We start from the raw sequence: 21,932 nt of genomic DNA, 5'->3' as shown, positions 1-21,932 counted from the left end.
GTTAAACATCATATGTTTTCCAAATACTTTATTTATATCTGTTATCTAAAATGGCCATACAACTCCATGGCCGCCACAGCAAACATTCGGTCACCTGAGGTCCGGTCCAGAACTAAAGCATAGCAAAATCATCACTACTAAAAATGAGTCAAAAAGTCATATTTACATACTATCTACACTTTCATGTCATTATTTACAAGGAATTTTTGAAGTGTCGTTGAATCCGAGGAGTCAGCTGCATCCGTTGATGTGACAATGGTCTGATAAGATCGGCTCGTGCGACTCCGTCCTGCTCCTCTGTAGTTTTGGTTTGATGGGAGGTGCAGGAGGACTCACAGTGCCGTGGCTGCTTCTGTCCGGCTGCAGAGATAATAAAAATGGTGTTAATTCAGAGTTTGATTACATTTAAGTTAATAAACCTTTGATGCACATGATTGTGTCTTACATACACAAACTTTCTTAAAAAAGATTTTTCTTATATGTCTCATCCAAGCAGCAGTAACAGTTATTTAATATAGATCATACTTCTCTACAGGCAAGGTCATTGTGTTTTGTAACGATGGTAAAATCACTTAAATATAAAAATAAGATTTCATATCTACAACCAGAACTTGACAGGAACCTTTTTGCCCACTAGCCACTACCTGAAGCTTGTAATTCTAGATTCAGATTGGAGACTTCACATGTATTAAAGCAGTGGTTCCCAACCTGGGGTCTGAGCACCCCTGGAGGGGCGCCAAAGATTTGAGGGGGCGTGGGAGCCTGTCAGCTTTGATGTTGTCAAAATTAAATGTACATCATTATTTTTTAAAATCATGACTAGAAAACTTAATGTACAACAGTGTATAAGAGCCTCCCTAAAAGATTTTCAAGACAGTGGATCCATTCATTTTCTGGTAAAAAAGTGGAAATTTTAAAGGGGAAAAATAGAATTTTTTTGAGAAAGTAAGGGCTTCTTTTACAAGAAAACAAAGTCAGAATTACAGAATTTAAAAAGTCAAATTTACAGGAATGAAATTTAAAATATCAGATTTCAAAAATTGGTAAATTTTGACATTAGAAACTAAAAAAAATCAAGTTTTTAAACAACAGATGTACAATATTTTGCAGTCAAAAAATTACAAGACACCAAACTGAAAACAGTGGTTAGATTTTCAACTTTTTAATATAAAAAAAATTCAAAGTTTGGGTTGAGGAACAGTTACAATTTCATCATCTGTTGTTGTTTTGGGTTGTTGACATGAACAAACATTTTTATAAAGAAAGCATTTTTGTCCACTTGTGTTGATAAGGGTATTTAAATCTTGACAAATAGTCCTGTATGGAACAAATAAAAAAGTGTGATTAATTTGAGATGAATCTCGAGTTAACTATGAAATTTGTGAGATTAATCGCGATTAAAAATTGTAATCTATTGACAGCCCTAGTAAAATTGTTAACAACCCTGTATTTCCATGCCTGTTTTTTTTAGCTTTGCCACCTCTTTAGTCTTTTGTTTTAGAGCCCATACAGAAATCTTAAACACTATGATCTCAGATGTCTGATGGCGCAGTGTTACCTGCTGTAACTGAAAGATCCAGTTCCAATAATCTTCCTGACAGGTACAAGACACGAGCAGAGGCTCCACCAGCTCTCCTGAAACACAACCATACTTTTATTAAAAAAAAAAAAAAAAGAAAAGAAAAAGAAAATGTGTTCTGTATTCAGGTTTTTTTTTCCAAACTAGATTATTAATTATTGTTTGTTGTTTACCTATGAGCTCAAACTCCAGTCTTCCAGGCAGCGCTGACCTCTCCACGGCTTTTATACTGTGTCTAGATAACCGGCCCTGTGAGAGAAGGCAGAAGAAACACTATCAGTATAATTTGTGACTGATTTAAGACTCCTCACACACTTGTGCCATGATTCAAAAAGTCAACCAATGACATTTTGATAAGAGGACAAAGCCTCCAGGTCTCAAAAAGCTAGGCCAGTGTTGTTCAGGTCGTCTTTACTCTTTGATAAAATGTGGTAGTGGGCAGTGATTTTCCTACATAAGCTGATGTACAATGCAACAAATTCATTAGACCACCTGTCATATTTGTCTTAAAGACCATCCAGCATCATGAAGTGCTTTAATGCGGACTCTTTCATTTTCAGTGAGCTCTCCACGTTTTACCATTTTGAACAGGAATGAGGGATTTCAAACTGAATTCAACCAAATTTGAGCTGGCTCACTGGGCTTCTCTGAGAAGTCAGAAATTAATCAAGCATAACATTCAACCATTAAAACTCATTTTTCTGTTCAGAAATGCAAGTAAATAACTATAATTTGACATATTAGTCAAGAAATATTAATGTGCTTTACTATTTTTTCAGTTTTTTTGTAAAACAGTAAATTTTAAAATTCATGGATAACAATAATAATTATATTTTAGCATTAAAAATATCATTTGGGTTAAAGAGCTTCTACATATTGGTGTATTAACCATTGAAGAGACATAAAAAATGATTTTGGTAATTACCAGTGCTGTTAATTTAGGGCAGCTGTGGCATAAACCTTACTTTGGTTAGGGTTAGGGTGGTCTAATAAATTTGTTAAGCACTGTATATAAGTCAGTAAGGCCACACTCACACTAGGCCCAGCTGCTACTTTGTTCAAGCATGACTGCCTTTGCTGGCTGGCACTTACAATGCTGAAGCACGGTTTCCTCTTATGCATACGGTGCCTATGAGGAGTATTTAACCCTCAGATGTTTTACCCTTTTATCAATTTTATAAAGCAATCATGGTCAATATATTTTTTACTTTTTTTTTTTTACAAGAAAGTACAAAAAAACTTTTTCATATCAAAGTGAAAACAAAAAGTGACTGACCTAATTCAACAGAGGTCCAGCCAACTGGTGCTAGTAGTCTCACAACCAGTGAAATGGGGATCACCTGAGTGCAGTGAGTGTTTCTTAAGTGACTGTAGTATAAAGACACCTGTGTCTGGAAGGTCCAGTCACTGGTTAATTAGTTTCCATGGCTACAATTACACCATGAAGACACTCATGAAGAACACTCCAAGCAATTCAAGAAAATGTAATTGACAAGTTTAAGTCAGGGATGGAAACAAAAAAAAAATTCAAGGCACTGAACATCCCCCCAGATTTCAGTTCAACCCATCATCAAGAAATAGAAGGAATATGGCTCATGTGTAAACCTGCCTAGATCAGATTAATGATAATAATAATAATAATTTTATTTATATAGCACTTTTTTAAAACACACGGTTACAGAGTACTTCACAAAACCCAAAAAGAGCAGACAGATAAGCAAATAAATATAAACAAACATAACAAACATAACCCCAAAAGTAACACAATCAGCATACTCAATGTTCAAATGCAACACATGTACGTACACAAAAGAGTTGGGTAGAGATTACAAAAAGGCTAATCTATAAAAATGAGATTTTGGCAGCTTTTTAAAAGAGGCTACAGATTCGGCAGACCTGATGTTACCAGGAAGATTGTTCAAAGTTTAGGAACTGCCACAGCAAGTGCACAATCACCTCTAAATTTTTTAAAAGACTGTTTAAAGATTGTCCTCACAGACTAAATAATGCGCAAGAAGAAGACTAGTGAGAGAGGCCACCAAGACACCTATGACTCCTCTGAAGGGTTTACAAGCTTCAGCAACTGAGATGAGAGAGACTCTGCATACAACAACTGTTGCCTGGGGTCTTCTCCAGTCAGAGCTTTATGGGAGAGTGGGAAAGAGAAAGCCACTGTTGAAGAAAAGTCAGATTAAATCTGGACTAGAGTTGTGGGGGACTCCATGGCCAAATGGAAGAAAGTTCTTTGATCTGATGAGACCAAAATGGTGCTTTTTGGCCACTAGACATCACCATAAACACACCATCCCCACTGTGAAGCACAGAGGTGGCAGCATCATGCTGTGGGGATCCACAGGAGGGCGATCTTATTCAGCATACAAACCTGAAGCATACAGTGAAAGCTACGCAGAAATGGCTTAGAGACAACAAGGTGAACGTTCTGCTTTTTCTTTTGATAGTTTGTCATTGAAAGCACACTGATTGTGCGTGCAAAACAAGCATGATAATTAGCCACAGTAATAAAATACCTTGGATTACCAACACAATGTTGTTTACCACACTAATGCTGGCATTAGATCGTAACTTAACATTTGCCTAAAAACAAATAGAAGGCAGGCTGGCTTTACTTCAAGTTCGACAGAGTACTTTAAGCAAACAGTTTAAAAACCCCAGCCTAAAAATGACAGTCCACAGTCCCACATCATGGTGATGGTAAAATCTGCTTACTGACTGAAAAGCTTTGAATCACGTTGCTGGTGTGAGTTACAAAATGTTCCACCCATGCTACAGGTTATGCATCAGGAGAGCAACTACTGTGTGAAGATTAGCGGACGCACAGTCATACCACAGTGTTAGAGGACGTATTATTATGGATTTTTCCCATAGAGTCATTTTACACTACCTCATATCTTATATTCAGACGCTTGTTGTCCACTGACAGCAGCAGCACTTCTTGAGGGAAGAGAACCATCAGTCTTTCCTGAAGTCCCTGAAAACACAAAGACACAGACTGTTAATGTAGTATTCATTAATCCTGGTCAGATCCTTACAACTACAAAATAAGACACCTAACACTGTATCACTACAAATATGAGCTTCACACTACTGCAGTACATCCAACATACTATTCATTACAGTCTGAGCCTTCTTATGACACTACTTGTTTTGTATATTGCTTATTAATTGTGCATAAAAGACTTTAGTGTGATTGGAGAAGCTCTTTATTTTAAATGGCACTGAGGCTGCTCAGTAACTCTGAGGCTTGCAGAATCTCTTTGTAGGAGGAAAGTCAAATTATGAAGAATTTTCTTGGGACATCGGTGACAGATCATAACAAATGTCTTCTCATGAAACCTCACAGACAGAGTACATCTAGACTCTACTTTATATCAAAATAAAACAATAACCTAGAAATCCCTGAACAAAAACAGACCAATCCCTGTTTAATTTGAGGTTCTAGTCAACTGTTTGTTATATGAATGAGACCATCTGTCAGAGAAATGACAGCCTTTGCAGTTAATGTCCCACTGAGTGCCAGCTGGTGAAATTAATCATGAAAATAACTTTATTCAAAGCGTATAAAAACACAAAAGAAAAGATTGTGAACACTAGCGCAGTTAGAGATTCACATAATCACGTTGAAACAGTTATTTGGATCAAATCTATCTGCAACAGATGACCTGGGTTAGTAGCCGGCCTGTATTTCAGTCAGACTCTGTATGTTTTACAATCATTTGAAACATTTAAAACAAGAGTAGATCATGCTTGTGTTTTAGGCCTAAGTTCTGACCTCATCACTCCTTGCAGATTATTTTACAAATAGAATTTGTTGAGTGATGAGAAAGTTAACCCTTGTCAGAGCCTACAGGTGGATGCTGGGGTGGCGGTGGGCTGAAAGGCAACAAATTAGTGATTAACAGCTAGTTAACCAGAGAACAAATGAGAAACTAATGATGAAGTACTGAGTAAGGGTCTTTACACAACAAGTCCATAATTTTTAGATGCATTTTTCAAGTCCTTAATCCAGAAGAAGATAGGTCACATGCTCAAGCTTGCACACTTAGTCTGATGTATTTTATTTGCATTCACAATGGATTCATAGAATATGGCAAATTGTTTCATACTGTAAAAAAAAGAGTGAAGATGACCCAATACTTCTTTGACTCTGGGAAAAAATACACTGGATTCATCCATCCTGACAGAGCTTCATTATTTTGTCTCCAACATGCTTCGCATGGGTCATCATCATTTTGATGGAGGGGCAAACAAACCACAGCATCCCCGTTTGCTAGAAAGATCTGGATCATACTGCAATGTCATACAGTTCTGGAGAAGCGGCGTGATGCAGGTACCTGGGACGATTACCATTTTATGAAAAGATGCAGACAGAACCTCCAGATATTTGTTTTCAAGCTCCCAAGTCATGAAAAGAAACATATGAGACAGACATTAGGGGCAAAGACCGGTTTACTGAACTGCTGGGAAGCACTAAGGCTAGAGCACAGACCTTTAACTAAGTTTACCTTTATAAAATAGCATCAGATATTACAATAAATGTAAGTCTGGGTTCTAAATGCCCTTGTTTTCATGTTTCATGTTTTTTGATTGCTTTTCATGGAATTATGCGTTCTCTTTATATATCTATGCATCCTTATGTCTTTGTGTCTCATGTTTATTCTCTGTTATAACACGGGCCAAACATGCAGTATGTAGCATGGCCACAGGTCCTGCCTTGAACAAGTCTTTCAGGCCCCTTTCCATACCTCTAAAAAGGAGTATTGAGCATTCCTGTCTTAATAGTCCACAATAATGGGTCCCTATACAACACGGCCTCACCAAATAGCTGACTAATCCATATCTGGCAAGCAAGGTAAACAGGGGTACTCTGTTTATTTGCACCTCCAGCAAGTAACCACGCCCCCAAATACCCATACATGTGTCTGAAAGAATATGACGCCAGCTCACACATCATGCCACTGCCAAAAAAAAGAAACCAAACTGAGCATGCAAAGGCCTTTACTTTGTAGTATGATGTGCCACTTTACAATATAGGACCAAAATGAGTAGTTACAACCACAGAAAAATGCTATGTTAGGATTGGTCCCCGCAGCCAGGATTTGTCTAACTGAGAGGTTAACTTCACTTATGATGCAAAGTGACCTATGCCCAAAGGCATTCTGGGAAAACTAAGCAGCTTAAGTGATGGTTGTCAAATTATTTGAGTACCATGACTAAGCATACTGGAAGTGATCAAGTTCTGTTTACTTTAACTAAAAATGTGTTTTATTCGCTTAGAAAAATAGAGCTGAAAAAGCTATATTTGATTTTTAAGTTAATAAAACTCATTTTTAACAACTTTGTACTGGTCCATCTTACAGTGACCAGTTTTGATTGGTCAGATTTGTGTTCATCGGGAGAGAAACTTTCAAAATATCAGACATGGTCTGAAAAAATATTAGCCGCAGTTTGTGCATGGCAAAATTGCCTTAATGGTGTGAAAGCTTGCTTTGAGCTCAAAGAAATATAATTTTGAGTGAAATATTAATAGGAAAAAAAACATGTCCAGTATGTAAGGGCTTAATAGTTAGGTTCTCTCTATTCCCTAATAAAGATACAAAATTATAAGAAGCTTACTGAGCAGTTTTTATCAATTACTTAATAATTGTTGCAGACTCAGTGAAGTCACCATCTACATGATGACTAATGGTTAACGAGCAGTTACATTTACATATATTACCAATAACTATGATAGTTTCAGTGTTTGTTCTCTAACAGTCACCAGCTTGTTACCTTGTAACTAAGCCCTTTCTGTGTACCTTAATGTGTTACCAAGGTTGAGTTTATTATTTCAGGATAACAGATTTCTTTCATCCATTTTCTACACTGCTTATCCCTCTGGGACACATGGGGCTGGATTCTCAGTTTAACAGAATTGTTGTGTATTTCTCACCTGTCTCTGTGTGTTGATGATATGGACCAAAGATATACATCCAGGCTGACCCATGTGCTGTATCGGTGTGCCTTCCCACTGCCATATTGGAGCCTGTTGTAAGTATTTTTTCAGTTCTTCTCTTTTCCAGTGCTCATCACAGGGTAGCTGTAGAAGAAGAAATACAGTATGAGATCTCTTACATAATAACAGATTAAGTAGACTGCATTCTAATATCAGTTCTAGCTTGATGTACAGCAGTTAGTCATTACCAGATATGAGAGTGCACAGTGGGAGGGACTCATGGGTTGAGTCATTGACTTGTACTTTCTGTCTTCTATGTGTTGAATCCATTTCTGTACATCTGCAGAACTGGCACATATAAACACCTTGGAGTCCACCATCGGGCCTGAATAAAATAGAAGATAGAGAAGAACATCATGTATCATGCTTTACACTGTGACCATGTCTCAGCTGAATTAAATTAACTGACTCACCGCTGATCTCAAACATGTGAGGTGAGTTTGACTTGTCCGAGTCCAGAGAGACCAGCTGCAAGGAAAGTCCAGAGAGGGGGAGGATGCCCTGTGAGAGAAGAGGAGACAGAGTTTTCTAAAAAAAAAAAATATGTGCTGCAGCTTCATACAACAACATTATAACACAGAAATTCTCAAACAACATCAACCAGTGCCTATGCTGGACAACATCTTAATGCAAGTTTCCACTGAAAGTGTTTTTGTGCCACACATGTCAAAAGTATGTGATGAATTCTACATTTTAAACTTGATCATACATTCATCCATTCATTATTATACTGCTTATCTCATTGGGGGCCGTGGCAGGCTGGATCCAGTACCAGTTGTCAGTGGGCAATAGGCAGGGAACACCAGGGACTGGCCATACAGTTCAATACAAGAAGATTATCAGAAAATGATCTGAAATAATTCCATACGATACGATAAAATCTGATGTGATATGATAAGGGCCATTACAGTATGATTCAATATGGTATAACAACACGATACGATAATATACAACATGATACGTTACATTATATTACATTACGATACGATACGACACTCTACCACACTATACAATACGATTCAGTTCTATATAATACAATATGATATGATACAATATGATGCAATATAAAACAATGTGATACGATACACTAAGGTAGAACTATAATATGGTACGATATGGTACGATATAGTACAATACAATTGATACACTGTGAATCATAACATACAATACACTACAGCCCTATGGATACTATATGATATGTAAAGGTACGATACGATTCAATACAATATGGTATGATACCATACGATACAATATGATACCATAAGGTATACAATGTGATTATATATTTTATACATTTGTCTCTTCATGGTCATTATTTTATCTAATAATAGTATTACAGTGAGCATTGCTTCACCTTTTTAACATCACTCCTATTGCTATAATCATAACTGGAACAGTTTCACTGAACCTAATAATAAATATAATAAATATAGCACTACTTCAGTGCTATATTTATTAATAATAAAATAATGATGGTCTTTATTACATTAGGGTATAGTCTTTATTATAGTATTAATGTTAACGCTGTTCTATTATTATAGGCCACAACGGAGGGTGGACCTGCTCTCTTTGTCAAGTGTCTTAGTATAACTTTGGTTATGAATTGGCACTACACAAACAAAGATTGATTGATTGATTGATTAAATACGTACTGTACAATTGATTCATTGTATATTAGTAGGATACAATACACAATAACATGATACCACACAAAACAGTATGGTATGGTAGGCTATGCTATGATGCAATACTATACGATACCACATGGTGCAATACAATACTATATAAGATATGATCCTATACAATATGATACCATAAGACAGAATAAGGTACAATACAGTATGGTATGGTACGATATGATACAGTGCAGTGTGATACAATTGATATAATACGATACACTACAATGTGTATCAATAAGATACAATACATTCTAGTGCGACCCGTTGTGTTGTGTTATGATACGATACAACACAATGTGACAGTGTGTTTCAGTACAATATAATATAATTCTATGATAAATTACTATATATTATTATACAAGATAAAGCATGAGGATACAGTATGATACATTATGATATGATAAAATAGGTTCTATGTGATGCCAAGTGATGCGATGCAATGAGACAACATGGTACACTATGTCAAAATGTATTATAAGAAGGTATGGCAAGGTAAAAATGTTATGTTATATGAGATATGATATATATGATATCATATGATGCAATACAGTTCAATATGATACAATCATTAGATGTGTTCATATTGAATAAAACTATATTCAAATGTGCAGTTCAGTATGATTATGTATAACAATTCAGATGTGATATGATGTAATACGATACAATACATAGGCTTCTTGGGAAAAAAACTGTCTTGGATTCCATTTGCTTCACACATTGAGCTGCTTCTACAGTGGCAATAACAAATAAAACCAATTAAAAAAAAACAATAATTCATATGTCAACAGAGATGCACATATCCACATTGCACAGAATCTACATATGACACAACATTATCGATTGAAAAGATAAGAACAAGATAAGGCTTGAAGCTTTACTCTTTATTAAGTCAAATGTACAAAGATTACCTCATAAATGAAGTCTTGTCTAGAGTGGTCCAGAGACAGGATCAGCAGGTGGAAAGAGAACAAGACCAGGAAGTGCTCACTGGTTTCCTGCCGTGACAGAAGATTTGTGTCAAATTTATTATGTGTAAAAAGCAGGTGAGGTTGAGCAAACAGCTCAGTTAGATTCCGCAGACTTAAAAAAATCTATACTGGTCAGTGGTCACCCTCACTGCAAAACCACAGGGAGAAAATATTCTGGATATAAGATAACTTGGACTTGAAATAAGCAGATTTGGCAATCAGTACAGTAATCACGTTGTATTCTTGAAAAATATGAGGCAGTCCACAGAGGTTCTTTGATGATTTTAAGTTATCTAGCAAACTTTATTTAACTCAAAACAAGCATCATCTTTTACCCAAAACTACTAGTTATTTTTTAGCATTAGACAAAATCATCACAGCATAAATTTTAAAACAAGGCAAAAAACGTCCCTAAAAATGAGGAAGGACAACAATCCTGTACAAAAATAACACTTTTTAATCAAAAATCACTTTGATAAGATAAAGCAATTCAGTGGTCATGTCTTGATAACTGGCTTGTGACAATCATCTTAACATGTTCAGTTTCTCCATACTAAAGTGATTCAAGTTTCTAGACAAAACTCCAGTATTTTGCAGACATGTCGCTTGAGTCTAGGTAAAAACAGCAAAATAAACCAGTCTAGACCAGTGGTTCTCAAATGGTTTGCCAGATCATTGTGGCGTGTCTTGAGGCACATAGTAGGGGAAATTCTACAACCATATGTTATTACAACAACTCTGCAACTAAAGATACAAGAAATGTGTAAAAGAGGCTATTTTTCACGTATATGAATATGATGTACCTTAAGATTTTGGCTCGATTCAAGATGTGCCTTTGGCAAAAAAAAAGAGTTTAAAAAATTGCTGGTCCTGGAAAAACCAGGCAAAATAATCTCAAAATAAGACAAAGGATCTTTCTTAGAATACACGTGTTGATCCCTTTTTACTTAAAACAAGAGCATCTAAACATTTCAAACTAAAAATAACACACTCAGATCCTGGCAGTGAACAGTTTGATCATACTTCCTGTCTGTCTCTGTTCACAAAGTTTTGTTAATGACCTCTAATGTTGTTGTCAAAGTTAATTTTTAATCAAGCCTCTGTAGGATGATGTATCAATGGAGCCAACAGTCAAAATTCCCATGTGACGTCCAGGTAAGGTGAGTAGTTACCTGTGTGTAGCTGTTGTAAAGAGACACCAGGGATGAGTGGATGATCTCTCCATACATGTGTGGATGCTGGCCCTCCCAGTCTCTAATTGGCTGCTGGGAGTAAATCCTGTGGTGCAGCTCATCTTTGCTCCTGCCCCACAGCACCACCTACAGGCACATCATTATATTACTGAATGACCTTTTGACGAAGACATTTTCTTTCCTTGACACGTTCTTGTTGATGATCACTTAACTCAGCTGTGTTTAGACTTTTACAGGACCCTTCTTGTTTTTAAATGTGAGCCTCTGTGTATGAGTATGTGGCCTCTTTTTCATAGAGTGATGAGTAATGTATTACACAGAAAATCTGTGTTTGTTTTAGGACTCCAGTCATCGTTTCCAGCAGGGGTAAGAGCACAGAAATATTCTACTAAATTAAAAGTTCTTTGATTTAATTAAAATTGCTTGAGAAGTAAAATTCCTGGTCTATAAATTGACTTATTTCAAGTTTACTCAATGTAATAAGCAGCTAATTTTGATATCTGTGGAGAGTTGAAAAGTAAAATATGGTATTTCTTTTATTTTCAGTGCATAAATCACAAGAGAACATGACTTTTAAACCAGGTTGTTTAATGAAGAACTCACCTCTAAAATACAGTTCAATGCTACAGCAATTTTGGGCTGTAATAAGAAATCCTTGTCTTGCTCTGTCCTACCAACTGTCATGAATGAATGTAAGCCAATCAATTCAAGAACCTGGCTGCAGACATCAGACATATGTAAAAAACATGTGCATTTTGCTAAAGTTTTAAGTTAATAAAGTTTTAAATTTCAAAACTATGGACTGCAATGCTTGTGATCAGTTTGGATGTTTAAAATTGAGAAACAGGTTATAACAGGTCAAGTTTGCAGATTACTTAAGTGCTTGTATTGTTTCTCAGCTTTTATTCGGGTTCTTGAACAACTAATGTTATTGGCTCAGATTCATGGCTATCAAGGCCTCCTTCTTGCTCTCTGTTTACATCAGTCTTTTTTTATTTCTCTTTATTAACCCTTAAAAAAAGCCATGGCTGAAGGTAGTGTAGCAGTAAATGCCCATACTGCTGGTGCATGTGCCAGTGGAAGTCAACCCTGCATATGCTACAGATAAATTATGCATGCATTTGTGAATTTTTGATGCCTGCAGCCATGTGCTTCTCAAACAAATAGCCAGTTTCATGTAGTTTACTCAAAGTTTGGATCTCCTCTTTTTGCCATTTAGTTTAATTTTTTTAATTGCACAGTGTACAAGGTAGCATAATACAGTATATACCTTCTTAAAATGTACCCAAGTAAAAGAGCAATAATTGTTTATTATACTAAAAAAAGTAGAAGTACACAATAATACTCAGTTATCATAACAGGGATGGGGTACGTAGTATTTCTTGAGCAAAATGTTGTAAAATCCAGAGGAATATGATTTCAAACCTTCCACCCACAGTATAAGGAACTGTGCTGCTGGTGTTTTATATTTAGACAATTTATCTCCTAAATGGAAACACAGCAGTGTTTCCTGGGTATTCTTGTTTTCTGTAAGCTTTGAATCACACAGCAGGGACTGCAGAATCTCAGTTTTGTTCTGTCATGGAAATTCCCACAGTGTCCAGCCTCAAATCATAAATAACAACTCAGTGGAAAAAGCGGATGTTAATATGAGGCACATCTCACACTGCAAACAGTCTGATCTTATGTCCAGTGTCATGTCAAGCATATCTAATTCATTTTAATTTTCTATTATTAAACGTATTTTCCTAACAAGTCAAGATAAACATCTTGTTTCAAGACAGAAGACAAAAAATAAGACTTGCATTGCTTAGAAGAGTAGTTCCCAAACTTCAAATATCTTCAGCCCCCCACTCTCACTGTACATATTAACATGTAAAAACATCTAATGTTTTACAAACACACAAATTCCTTCCTTTTCAGAATTTACCACAATATAAAGCCTAATTAAAAAAAATCTGCCTCTCTAAAGATGAACATTTCCCTGAAAAAACACACTTAATAAACATCTTGAAGATTTATACACCCAGTCCTGCAATAATTTCAGTGAATACTGTGGGCTTAGTTGGTGCAACAGCTCTTCTTGAGGTTTGGGAGCAGCAGTGAGACTGTCTCTCTTAGTTCATTTTCAATGTCCAGCTTTGATTTGTTTTTCTCTTTAATTGAGGCAACAGCAGAAGAAAAAAAAAAAGATATCTCACACTGGTAGCATGTTGCAAAAGGAAAGAGTGTGGCCAAGGCTCCCGAGCCTAGCAGTGGGTACTGCCTTTCTACCCCATTCCAGAACACTGAAACTTGAACTGCAGTAACATTGTTGTTGACATCACTGAACTGCACCTATTCTGCAGAATAGTCATCAGCAAAAAAAAAAAAAAAAAAAGCCAAAACAAGCCAATACAGTGCATACATACAATATTATATCGAGAAGAGTGATGGCTAACTAAATTTTAACTTCGCTGCCAGCAAGGGCAATTTTAACAAAATGGACGATATCAACATGTTAACAACGACAATAAACAATAATTTTAAAACTTTCTTAACATGCATTTAAACTTTAAACTCGAATACAAATAATAACACTTCATTTAGTCGGCCACACACAGAATTTAAACAGCTTTTTGATACATTGAACACAATGCTTACTGGGTTTTTTTTGTTGTTATTTTTTTTCTTACATATTCATTCTTTTACACAAATTGATTAAATGATGCATATAAAAGATTTGATAAGAAACAACTGTATTTTATTTCTAATTTCTTGCAAAGAACATAACTCATTCATGTAAACAATTTTTTATTTTTAAAATTGACTTGCAGTTTGCAAAGGCTGCATGTGGGCCCCAGGCCACCAGTTGATCACCTCTTATCTAAACTATCTGATGTTGATAAATTCATCTCATTTCACAACACTTGTGGCTTTTTTATTGTTTACAAATCAAAGGTAAGGCTGCACGGCAGCGCAGGGGTTAGCGCTGTTGCCTCACAGCAAAAAGGTTCCTGGTTCGCTTCCTGGTCAGGGCCTTTCTGAGTGGAGTTTGCATGTTCTCCCCATGCATGCATGGGTTCTCTCCATATACTCTGCCCTCCTTCCACCACCAAAAAACATGCTCATCAGGTTAATTGATCATTCTAATTTGCCAGTAGGTGTGAGTGTGAGTGTGCCTGGTTGTCTGTGTCTACATGTCAGCCCTGTGATTGACTAGCGACCAGTCCAGGGTGTACCCCGCCTCTCACCCAATCACAGCTGGGATAGGCTCCAATGGGATAAGTGGTATAGAAAATGGATGAATGGATATCATAGGAAACAGGCCCTATTTTTTGCTTTAAGGAGAACTGGTCCAAGCCCCTCTCAAGAATTTGTATGAGGCTATCAAAATTAGATTTGCAAATATCACTCAAAATCATGATAACAAAGTTAACTGATAACTAATATAGGGTGTTTGTGCACAATCAAGTTTGTGTAGGCCTTTTCTGTTTGGGCTTAATCAATGAAAATGATTTACTCACTAATTAAGGCAGTGCATATTTTTTCTCTATGGGGAACTTACCTTTTCTTTGATGCAAGAAGGGGGTCTTACGAGAGAAACAGGTTATGAACTGGACTTGTCAGACAAAATAAGGCTTCAGATTAGTGTAATAAGGTATTTTTGATAACTTTGCTTCCATACATTTTCGTTTTTGTGATTCTTGAGCACTAAACAGTGTACTTGCACTGTATTTGCCCAAAATCCGGCTCTATTGTGAAAAACCCAAACACTTCTGCAAAGACCCACAAATGCACACGCATCACCAACCTCTTGCTCTAGGTGTCGCATTGAGGGATAGCGCCGTGGTGGCGGCGGTGGTGGAGGAAGTGGTGGTAGATGCTGCTCATCTCTGCCGTTCCTTACTGACAGCTGAAGCCGTGTCTCTCCCAGACTCCACACCCTAATGAAACACACGTGGTCACACATTTGATCACACATCTTTGTCATGTAGCTGCACTGTGCTGACGATGCTGTGGTACAGTGGTTAGCTTCATGGCCTTATTGTTGAAAGAATGTGGCTTCAGCTTCTGGTACTTTCTATGCAGCATGAATGTCAAAGTTCCCGTCCTGTGTGGCTGTTTCCTGCACTTCAAGAAGATGAAAGTGAGACTGTGAGCTGTCTAAAACTGACTATGAGCCTATGTTTGTGTTTCACGAAGATGCAGGTTTGATACACCAGTAGAAAACTAATAAAGAAGCTGAAGAGCAACAGGTCATTTTATTAGAATTTTACACCACTTGTCTCGACCTTCCTTGCAGCCAAGCAGCAGTAGACATAATCAGATTACAGCATTCATAGGGGAGACAGACCCACCTGTCCACCCCTCTATTCTGCTTTTTTCTTTCTTCTCATATTGCAGCTTTGTCCCACTTTCAGTATTACTATATAAACATCACTACAAATTCAAGGCAGGTCTGGTGTGACTTCAGAAATAAGTGCAGACATATTTGCAGACATGAGAATAGATTAAAACAGCAGCTCACAACCATTTTCCTTGGAATCCTCACCTTTTATCTTTAAAAAGCTGAACATTCATCGGACCAACATGGAAAAAGTTAGAGTGCTGTCACATTTCATAATAAACTCAAACACAAATGTGACTTAATTATTTTGAGTGAGGATTTTTTTCAGTTTTACCTATGAACCTTAAACAAATATTCTAAGTGTATTATTACCAACTCTTCTGTTGTTGTCCTTAGGGTCAAAAATGACCTGCCCAAATACTAAGATCATGATGCAATGTGATCCAGTACCATGCAGTGTGATACCCTTTATTGTCCCCTGGTTCCTCATTATTTGTTTTTTAGCACTGAAGGTTTCTTCTATTAGTTTATTCTTCATCCCATGCTGTTGTTGTTTCATGACAGTGTGGGTGAGAGCACTGGTTAAAGATTGGAGAATACTGCAAATAAGGATGCACAGCATCTCTTTTCTCACAAAAACTTGACCATGTCCTTTGATAAAAATGCATTCAGAGCTGATTCTGCACATTTTTGCTGCCTTTTTCTTACATATTTTGGGTTTAAAATTCATTACACAAGCTTTATTTTATGTTTTTTTTTGAAGGCAGGTCATTTTAGGCCATTAGGGCAAGAATAGCATAAAGAATGTTGGTTCAAGACTTCTGGGAACCCTTCTAGATGATGGCCTAGATCCCAGACTAGGAATTAAAGGTGCAGTGGTAAAGATGAAACACAATTATGATAATTTAGGCTGATCTAAATCAGTGTTAAATCACCTGAATATTTAATCTTTATTTTTTTCTATGAAATTAGAATAAACTTTTAATTCATACATAGGGAGGGTCCCCTCAGAGTCTGCCATCTTGCATGTTTGTACAGTGCCACAGAAGAGATCAAATAACAAAAGCCCATATTATTCAATTCCCCTCATTGCTACAGTTATTGTTAGAAATGAGCATCACAATCTACAATCTGATCGTTTGATGTTGCTAATATTCTCCAGTTTTACAAACTGCACCTTTAAGTGGCAACCTTTGGTGCACACCCCATGTAAAAATACTGAATTTTACAGCAGAAAAAAAAAAAAAAAGTTATTAGCCTGGTTAAAAAATGACATTGGTCAGAAAAAAAATCCTCTCTTAGGGTGCACTTTACAGCAGTAATTTTCTAAATATCTGTCAAATTTTGGTTTGAAGAAGGATAAAAGTTACATCATATCCTATTTGCATTGGAGAGTGAAATATCAAGTTGCATTAAAAGTGTGATTCTTTGCCCTTTGAATTTCAGGTTTCTCTTCGTAAACAGTATGACATCTTATGCTTTTATTTTGAAGATGGAGGGACTGATGTGTGGTACTCTGTATTGACTAGACTTTGATTGCTGTGATCTGAACAATATTTCCCCCATGTTGATACAAGTTAGAGCACATTTCAAACACAATATGGATATATGAATGCATCATCATCATTATTATGTTTATTATTATTCATCCATCCATCTGTCCATCCACTTTCTTCTGCTTAGCTAGGGTCGAGTAGCAGTAGACACAGGCCAAGCAGGTCCACCCAGACATTCCTCTTCCCAAAAACATCCTTCAGTTCTCCTTACGTAATTCTGAGGCATTCCCAGGCCAGATGAAATATATAATCCCTCCAGCAAGTCCCAGGTCTATCCCAGGGTTTCCTTCCAGTTGTACACACCTGGAAGACCTCCGCAGGGAGGTGACCAGGGGGCATCCTGATCAAACCATCCGAACTGGCTCCTTTCAAGGCAAAGGAGCAGCAACTCTACTTCAAGAACCCTCTGGATTGTACCATTTTCTCACCCTGTCTGTAACACTGAGCCCAGACAACTTCCTTAAGAATCTCATTTTGATCATTTGAACCTGCAATCGCATTCTTTCGGTCATTACCCAGAATTCATGACCATAGGTGAGGGTTGGAGCAAAGATTGACTGGTAAATCAAAAGTTTTGCCTTCTGGCTGAGCTCCCTCTTCACCATGAAAGTGAAGTGTTGTAAGATAACTTTGGTATAAATTGGTGCCATACAAACAAATATCGATTAATTGATAATAAAAAAAAACAAACCGATTCCCACTTTGTAAAACAGCTAACAAGCTCTGTTTAGTAAAGAAAGTGAAAGAAAACCAAGGAAATCTTTCTGACTCCTGATGCGTTGTCATCTCCCTCTTTCCTTGTTCCTTGTCCATCTAAACACAAATGACAGAGGGGGAAATAGAAAAAGGAGGACAATGCGAATCACAAGTGTCACACTGCTCCACACTGCAATTGTTCACAGTGTGTCAGGATACTACAATAGGAATCAGGCTGATTCTGTCACTGACACATGCTCTCTTCACATGCAGCTGGGACAGGTTGTAACGCATAAGTAGGAGCATGACTGATACAACTACAAGCAAGCGTGTTATAGATGTTTTTTTCCTGAAGGCTTAAGGCCCACCCCAACTGCACCTCTTTGTTTCTAGGTTTATATCAACACCATCTTCCTTCCTTCCTTCTCTGTCTCTAATTCATGAGAACTCATTATCTTTGTTGCTTGGTTATATAAGACTATGTGGTAAGGCAATCAGAGGCAGAGTATGGTAGGCCATACTTAGCTGTTCTCTGGCATATCTTGCCCTGCAATGGAGCTGGCAGCACTACTTTCGACCTGCTTGCTTCCTTATCATAGTTTCATAATGATTTTATTCTACCTAAAGTCAAGCACTTTTGAGTCTACTTCTGCTTGAACTGAAGTTAAGCAGAAGTTGAGTATCAATGTGCAAAATCAAAAGCCCCAAGAGCCCTGGAGCATAATTTAGAGAAGACTCGCTTCTGCAGGCATTACTACACCACTGTCCAAGGATGCCAACACTCAGACTTCATACAAAACTTTATTTAAACTATGTTTGGAACCAGCTGTTTTAAAACCAGTAAGCATACAGAAAAAGCAAGTTTGTCCATGATACTTAGAATAATGCACAGCAGAAGAGATACTCAAAATAGATCATACATTACTGATTTGGGTTATATACTTTTAGTAACTAAACTTAATATTTTGAGGGAAAATAGTCAGATCCAGTACTGTTAAAGACTTCTCAAGAATTCTTTTTTGATCCCCACACCTTTTGCTTTATCTTAACCACTGTTCTAATTATTCATTCTTTTAAACTTTGCCACCTGTTCAATTACAATCCTCTCAGCCTGGTCCTAAATGTCAATAACAGCTACAGTAATCAGTCTCTTCTCTCCCAATCTGCCAGCCCTAATTAACACAGCCACCAATATCAGAGCATGGACCACAGAATACAAACCCCATCATCTACTGAGCCCATCCATCACTGTCCTTCCCTCTGGCAGCAGAACAGACCACTCATCTGCTAATAGTTGGACACTGCAGCAGTTTTGAGCCCTAACTAGCCTATAAACGCTATGAAAAACTCATATGTGGTTGCATTTATGTGGTTGCATAACAAGCAATGAAGCATCTCTTTTTTTATCAGATCTTATTCTTATAACTTCCCCGTCTAAATAAATTAAGTTGATGATATATTGCATAATTTCTATCTATTTCTTTAATTACTTACAACACCAGTTCATTGCAGCCTAAAATATAGATAGTATTGTAATGGTGTACTACTGGTGATTCCCAAAGTGGGACCTGTAGAAACTTAAGTTTTGTTTTGTCAGGGAGACTAAAACAAGACTAAAATATTAGTGCTGGACAGTTGGATACTCAAAATACATATTTTAAATCAACTGAAGTATAGACAGTGCATTAGTATGAATGTTTTACTTTTATATTGACCAAAAAATTTGGTTGATTAAGTTAGTTCAAGGAAATAAGACAAAGACTAAAATATAAGGACTTTTTATCGACTTCAAACTAGACTAAAATGTTTTAGGGTTTTGACTAAAATGAGTACGGAAGAGGATTAGGGCCATTGAAAAATTCTTGTTTCAGATGCACTAATTTTTTCTAATTCTGAGATTAAAGTCAGAATTCTGTGGTAAAAGATATCTGATCTAATTTCAGAATTCTGACTTTAATCTCAGAATTCTGATTTTTTTTCACAAGAAAAAAAAAATTGTGTCTCAAAATGTTTTTTCAGTGGCCCTAATCCTCTTCTGCATATGAGACTTATACTGAAAATTTAAGAAGTAGTAAAACGTGATTAAAACTAAAAGCTGCTTTTATTTAAAGACTAAAATTTAGACTAAAAACAAAACAGCTGCCTAAGTAAACATTGCACTGCTGAGTAACATTCAAATTTCATGAGACGATGTCCAAAAAACATTAAGTACTAACATGAATCTTCTAGAACAAAAAAAAACACATGAAAATACAACATGTCATATCTCAACCTTGGCTTTACTGCTTAACTATAGATATAGAGAAGAATGCTGCGGTCCATAGTTTCACCACATGGATGGATGGATGGATGGAAATGTCTTAAAACTCCAATTTAAATCAGTTCACCTCATTCCAAAATACTTAAGTGCATTTTCTAGCATAAGTACATATTTTTTAATTTATGAGAGAATCAGGCTTTTTTTCTCCTTCTTTTAAAAGTAGACATCTACACTTGCAAATATCTGACATTTGCAGAGTATTTCAGGTCACTAGACTATCTATTTTTATATCTTTACAACAGCCTGTGTTGTAAGAGGTCTGCAACATTACAGTAGGCAGTAATCATTAAACAGTGACACATGCAGACTGTTAACCACCGTTGTCATTAGCCCATTGTAATCCCCCTGCCTTAAAATGAGCGGGGGGATTTGCCCCGCCCTGATTCTGTATTAGAGGCCTCCATGCATCAGCCATTGTCTTATAGTAATCTGCTAATCACATCAGTGCAGCATCACTGATTCCCCAAGTTCATGTTTGGTAAATAGCAGCCAATTAGTTCTCCCATGTTGTTGTTCTGCAGGGTGCTGATGGGTGGAAATCATATGGTTGGAAATATGTTGTTTTTCAGCTGTTTTCATCAAAGTTGATGGTTTAAAAATTGATCCTGGAAGTTTTCAGTGTAAAGCACATTCTTCTGCAGTGCAAAAACAAGCAGATAAGAAGGCTTTGACAGAGAGAAGTCTCCTTTTGTTTTAGAGTTTTAGTGCATGAACGTGATAAAAAGTAAACCACAAAGGTTGAAAGAGAAGCTGCTAAAGTGCTCTTTACAGTGCACAGTGTGGGCGCTTCTTCCTGCAGAACGTGCTGATACATTAAACCACATTTAAACAAAACCTACAGGGCAAACTTAACTGTTTAGAGCTCAGAGGGAAAGCCAACAAAATAATTAATTCCTATTTAGATAAAAAAAAAACATTCTAGGAGCCACATCAGGATACAGCTGCGGTCATAAAAGGTTAAATTCCCCTCCAGGTCTGTTCTACTATAATATTTTAGCTTAAAAATTAAGATTATTCTTGTGTCTTACCCTAAATTGTCTCCAGAGAGTTCCAGGAGCTCAATCTCATCTGGGCCCACCTCGTCTATTCCTCCAGTATGCCTCTGGGTCACACTGCAGCATCCCATGATGGACGAAGACTCTGTCCCTCTCTGTCTCGTCTCAGCTCCTAGTTCACACACTGAGCACCATCTGCCCAGACAATCATCCCTGCTGTGTGTGTGCCACACTAAAACCAAAGAGATAACACAAAAACGGGGGCAGGTTGGGTCCAAAAGAGGATATTGTTTGCTGTAGACAGGGAGGAAGGGGGGGGAGTGCTAAGCTCTAGTTCCCCCTTTTTACCAGAATGTAGCGTGTTTCCATGAAGGCTCAAAACGAAAGGTGCTGTAACTTTTTAAAGAGGAATCGAAGGCAAAAGTGGCAAAAAGTTTTAGTCAAGCCGCAGTGTAGTCCCTTCCTTCCTGTCAGTTGGCTGTCTGCAGAGGACTTGAGCTGCTTCCTCACTTTGTTTTTTTGACACCCACACTGTCGCGTCAGTATGACAAAAACTTGTGTCATTCAAAGACGAGCTGATTGTTTGTAGGAATAAAAATGCAT

General features: G+C 37.0%; 2 protein-coding genes across 5 annotated transcripts in view; both read right to left on the bottom strand.

Moving 5' to 3' along the window:
* Nucleotides 1-13: 13 nt before the first annotated feature.
* On the bottom strand, nt 14-21,866 carry LOC121517592. The gene is made up of 11 exons (XM_041799483.1): nt 21,363-21,866; nt 15,226-15,358; nt 11,412-11,558; nt 10,180-10,266; nt 8,006-8,093; nt 7,781-7,917; nt 7,530-7,676; nt 4,482-4,568; nt 1,753-1,828; nt 1,559-1,635; nt 14-360 (listed from the first exon to the last, which is right to left on the bottom strand). Exons 1-11 carry the CDS (start codon nt 21,458-21,460, stop codon nt 232-234), a joined length of 1,206 nt encoding a protein of 401 aa, XP_041655417.1. The 5' UTR covers nt 21,461-21,866; the 3' UTR covers nt 14-231.
* The window catches only part of ttll10 (tubulin tyrosine ligase-like family, member 10), a 74,864-nt gene continuing 74,389 nt past the window's right edge, over nt 21,458-21,932 (bottom strand). For all 4 annotated transcript variants that reach the window (XM_041799480.1, XM_041799479.1, XM_041799482.1 and 1 more), the window contains one exon: nt 21,458-21,561. The gene's annotated coding sequence lies outside the window, so the exon portion shown is untranslated. The remainder of the gene's footprint in view (nt 21,562-21,932) is intronic.

This window comes from Cheilinus undulatus, linkage group 11 (genome assembly GCF_018320785.1).
Source record: "Cheilinus undulatus linkage group 11, ASM1832078v1, whole genome shotgun sequence".
NCBI lineage: Eukaryota > Metazoa > Chordata > Actinopteri > Labriformes > Labridae > Cheilinus > Cheilinus undulatus.
This window is presented reverse-complemented; position numbering and strand designations above follow the sequence as displayed.

Excerpts from the sequence above, each read along its gene's own strand:
- LOC121517592 (XM_041799483.1), bottom strand. The coding sequence starts at position 21,460 with ATGGGATGCTGCAGTGTGACCCAGAGGCATACTGGAGGAATAGACGAG. Across the intron at positions 15,359-21,362 it reads CTCTCTGGAGACAATTTAGG|GGTGTGGAGTCTGGGAGAGA; the intron begins GTAAGACACAAG and ends GTGTTTCATTAG. Across the intron at positions 1,829-4,481 it reads GTCTGAATATAAGATATGAG|GGCCGGTTATCTAGACACAG; the intron begins GTAGTGTAAAAT and ends CTTCTCTCACAG.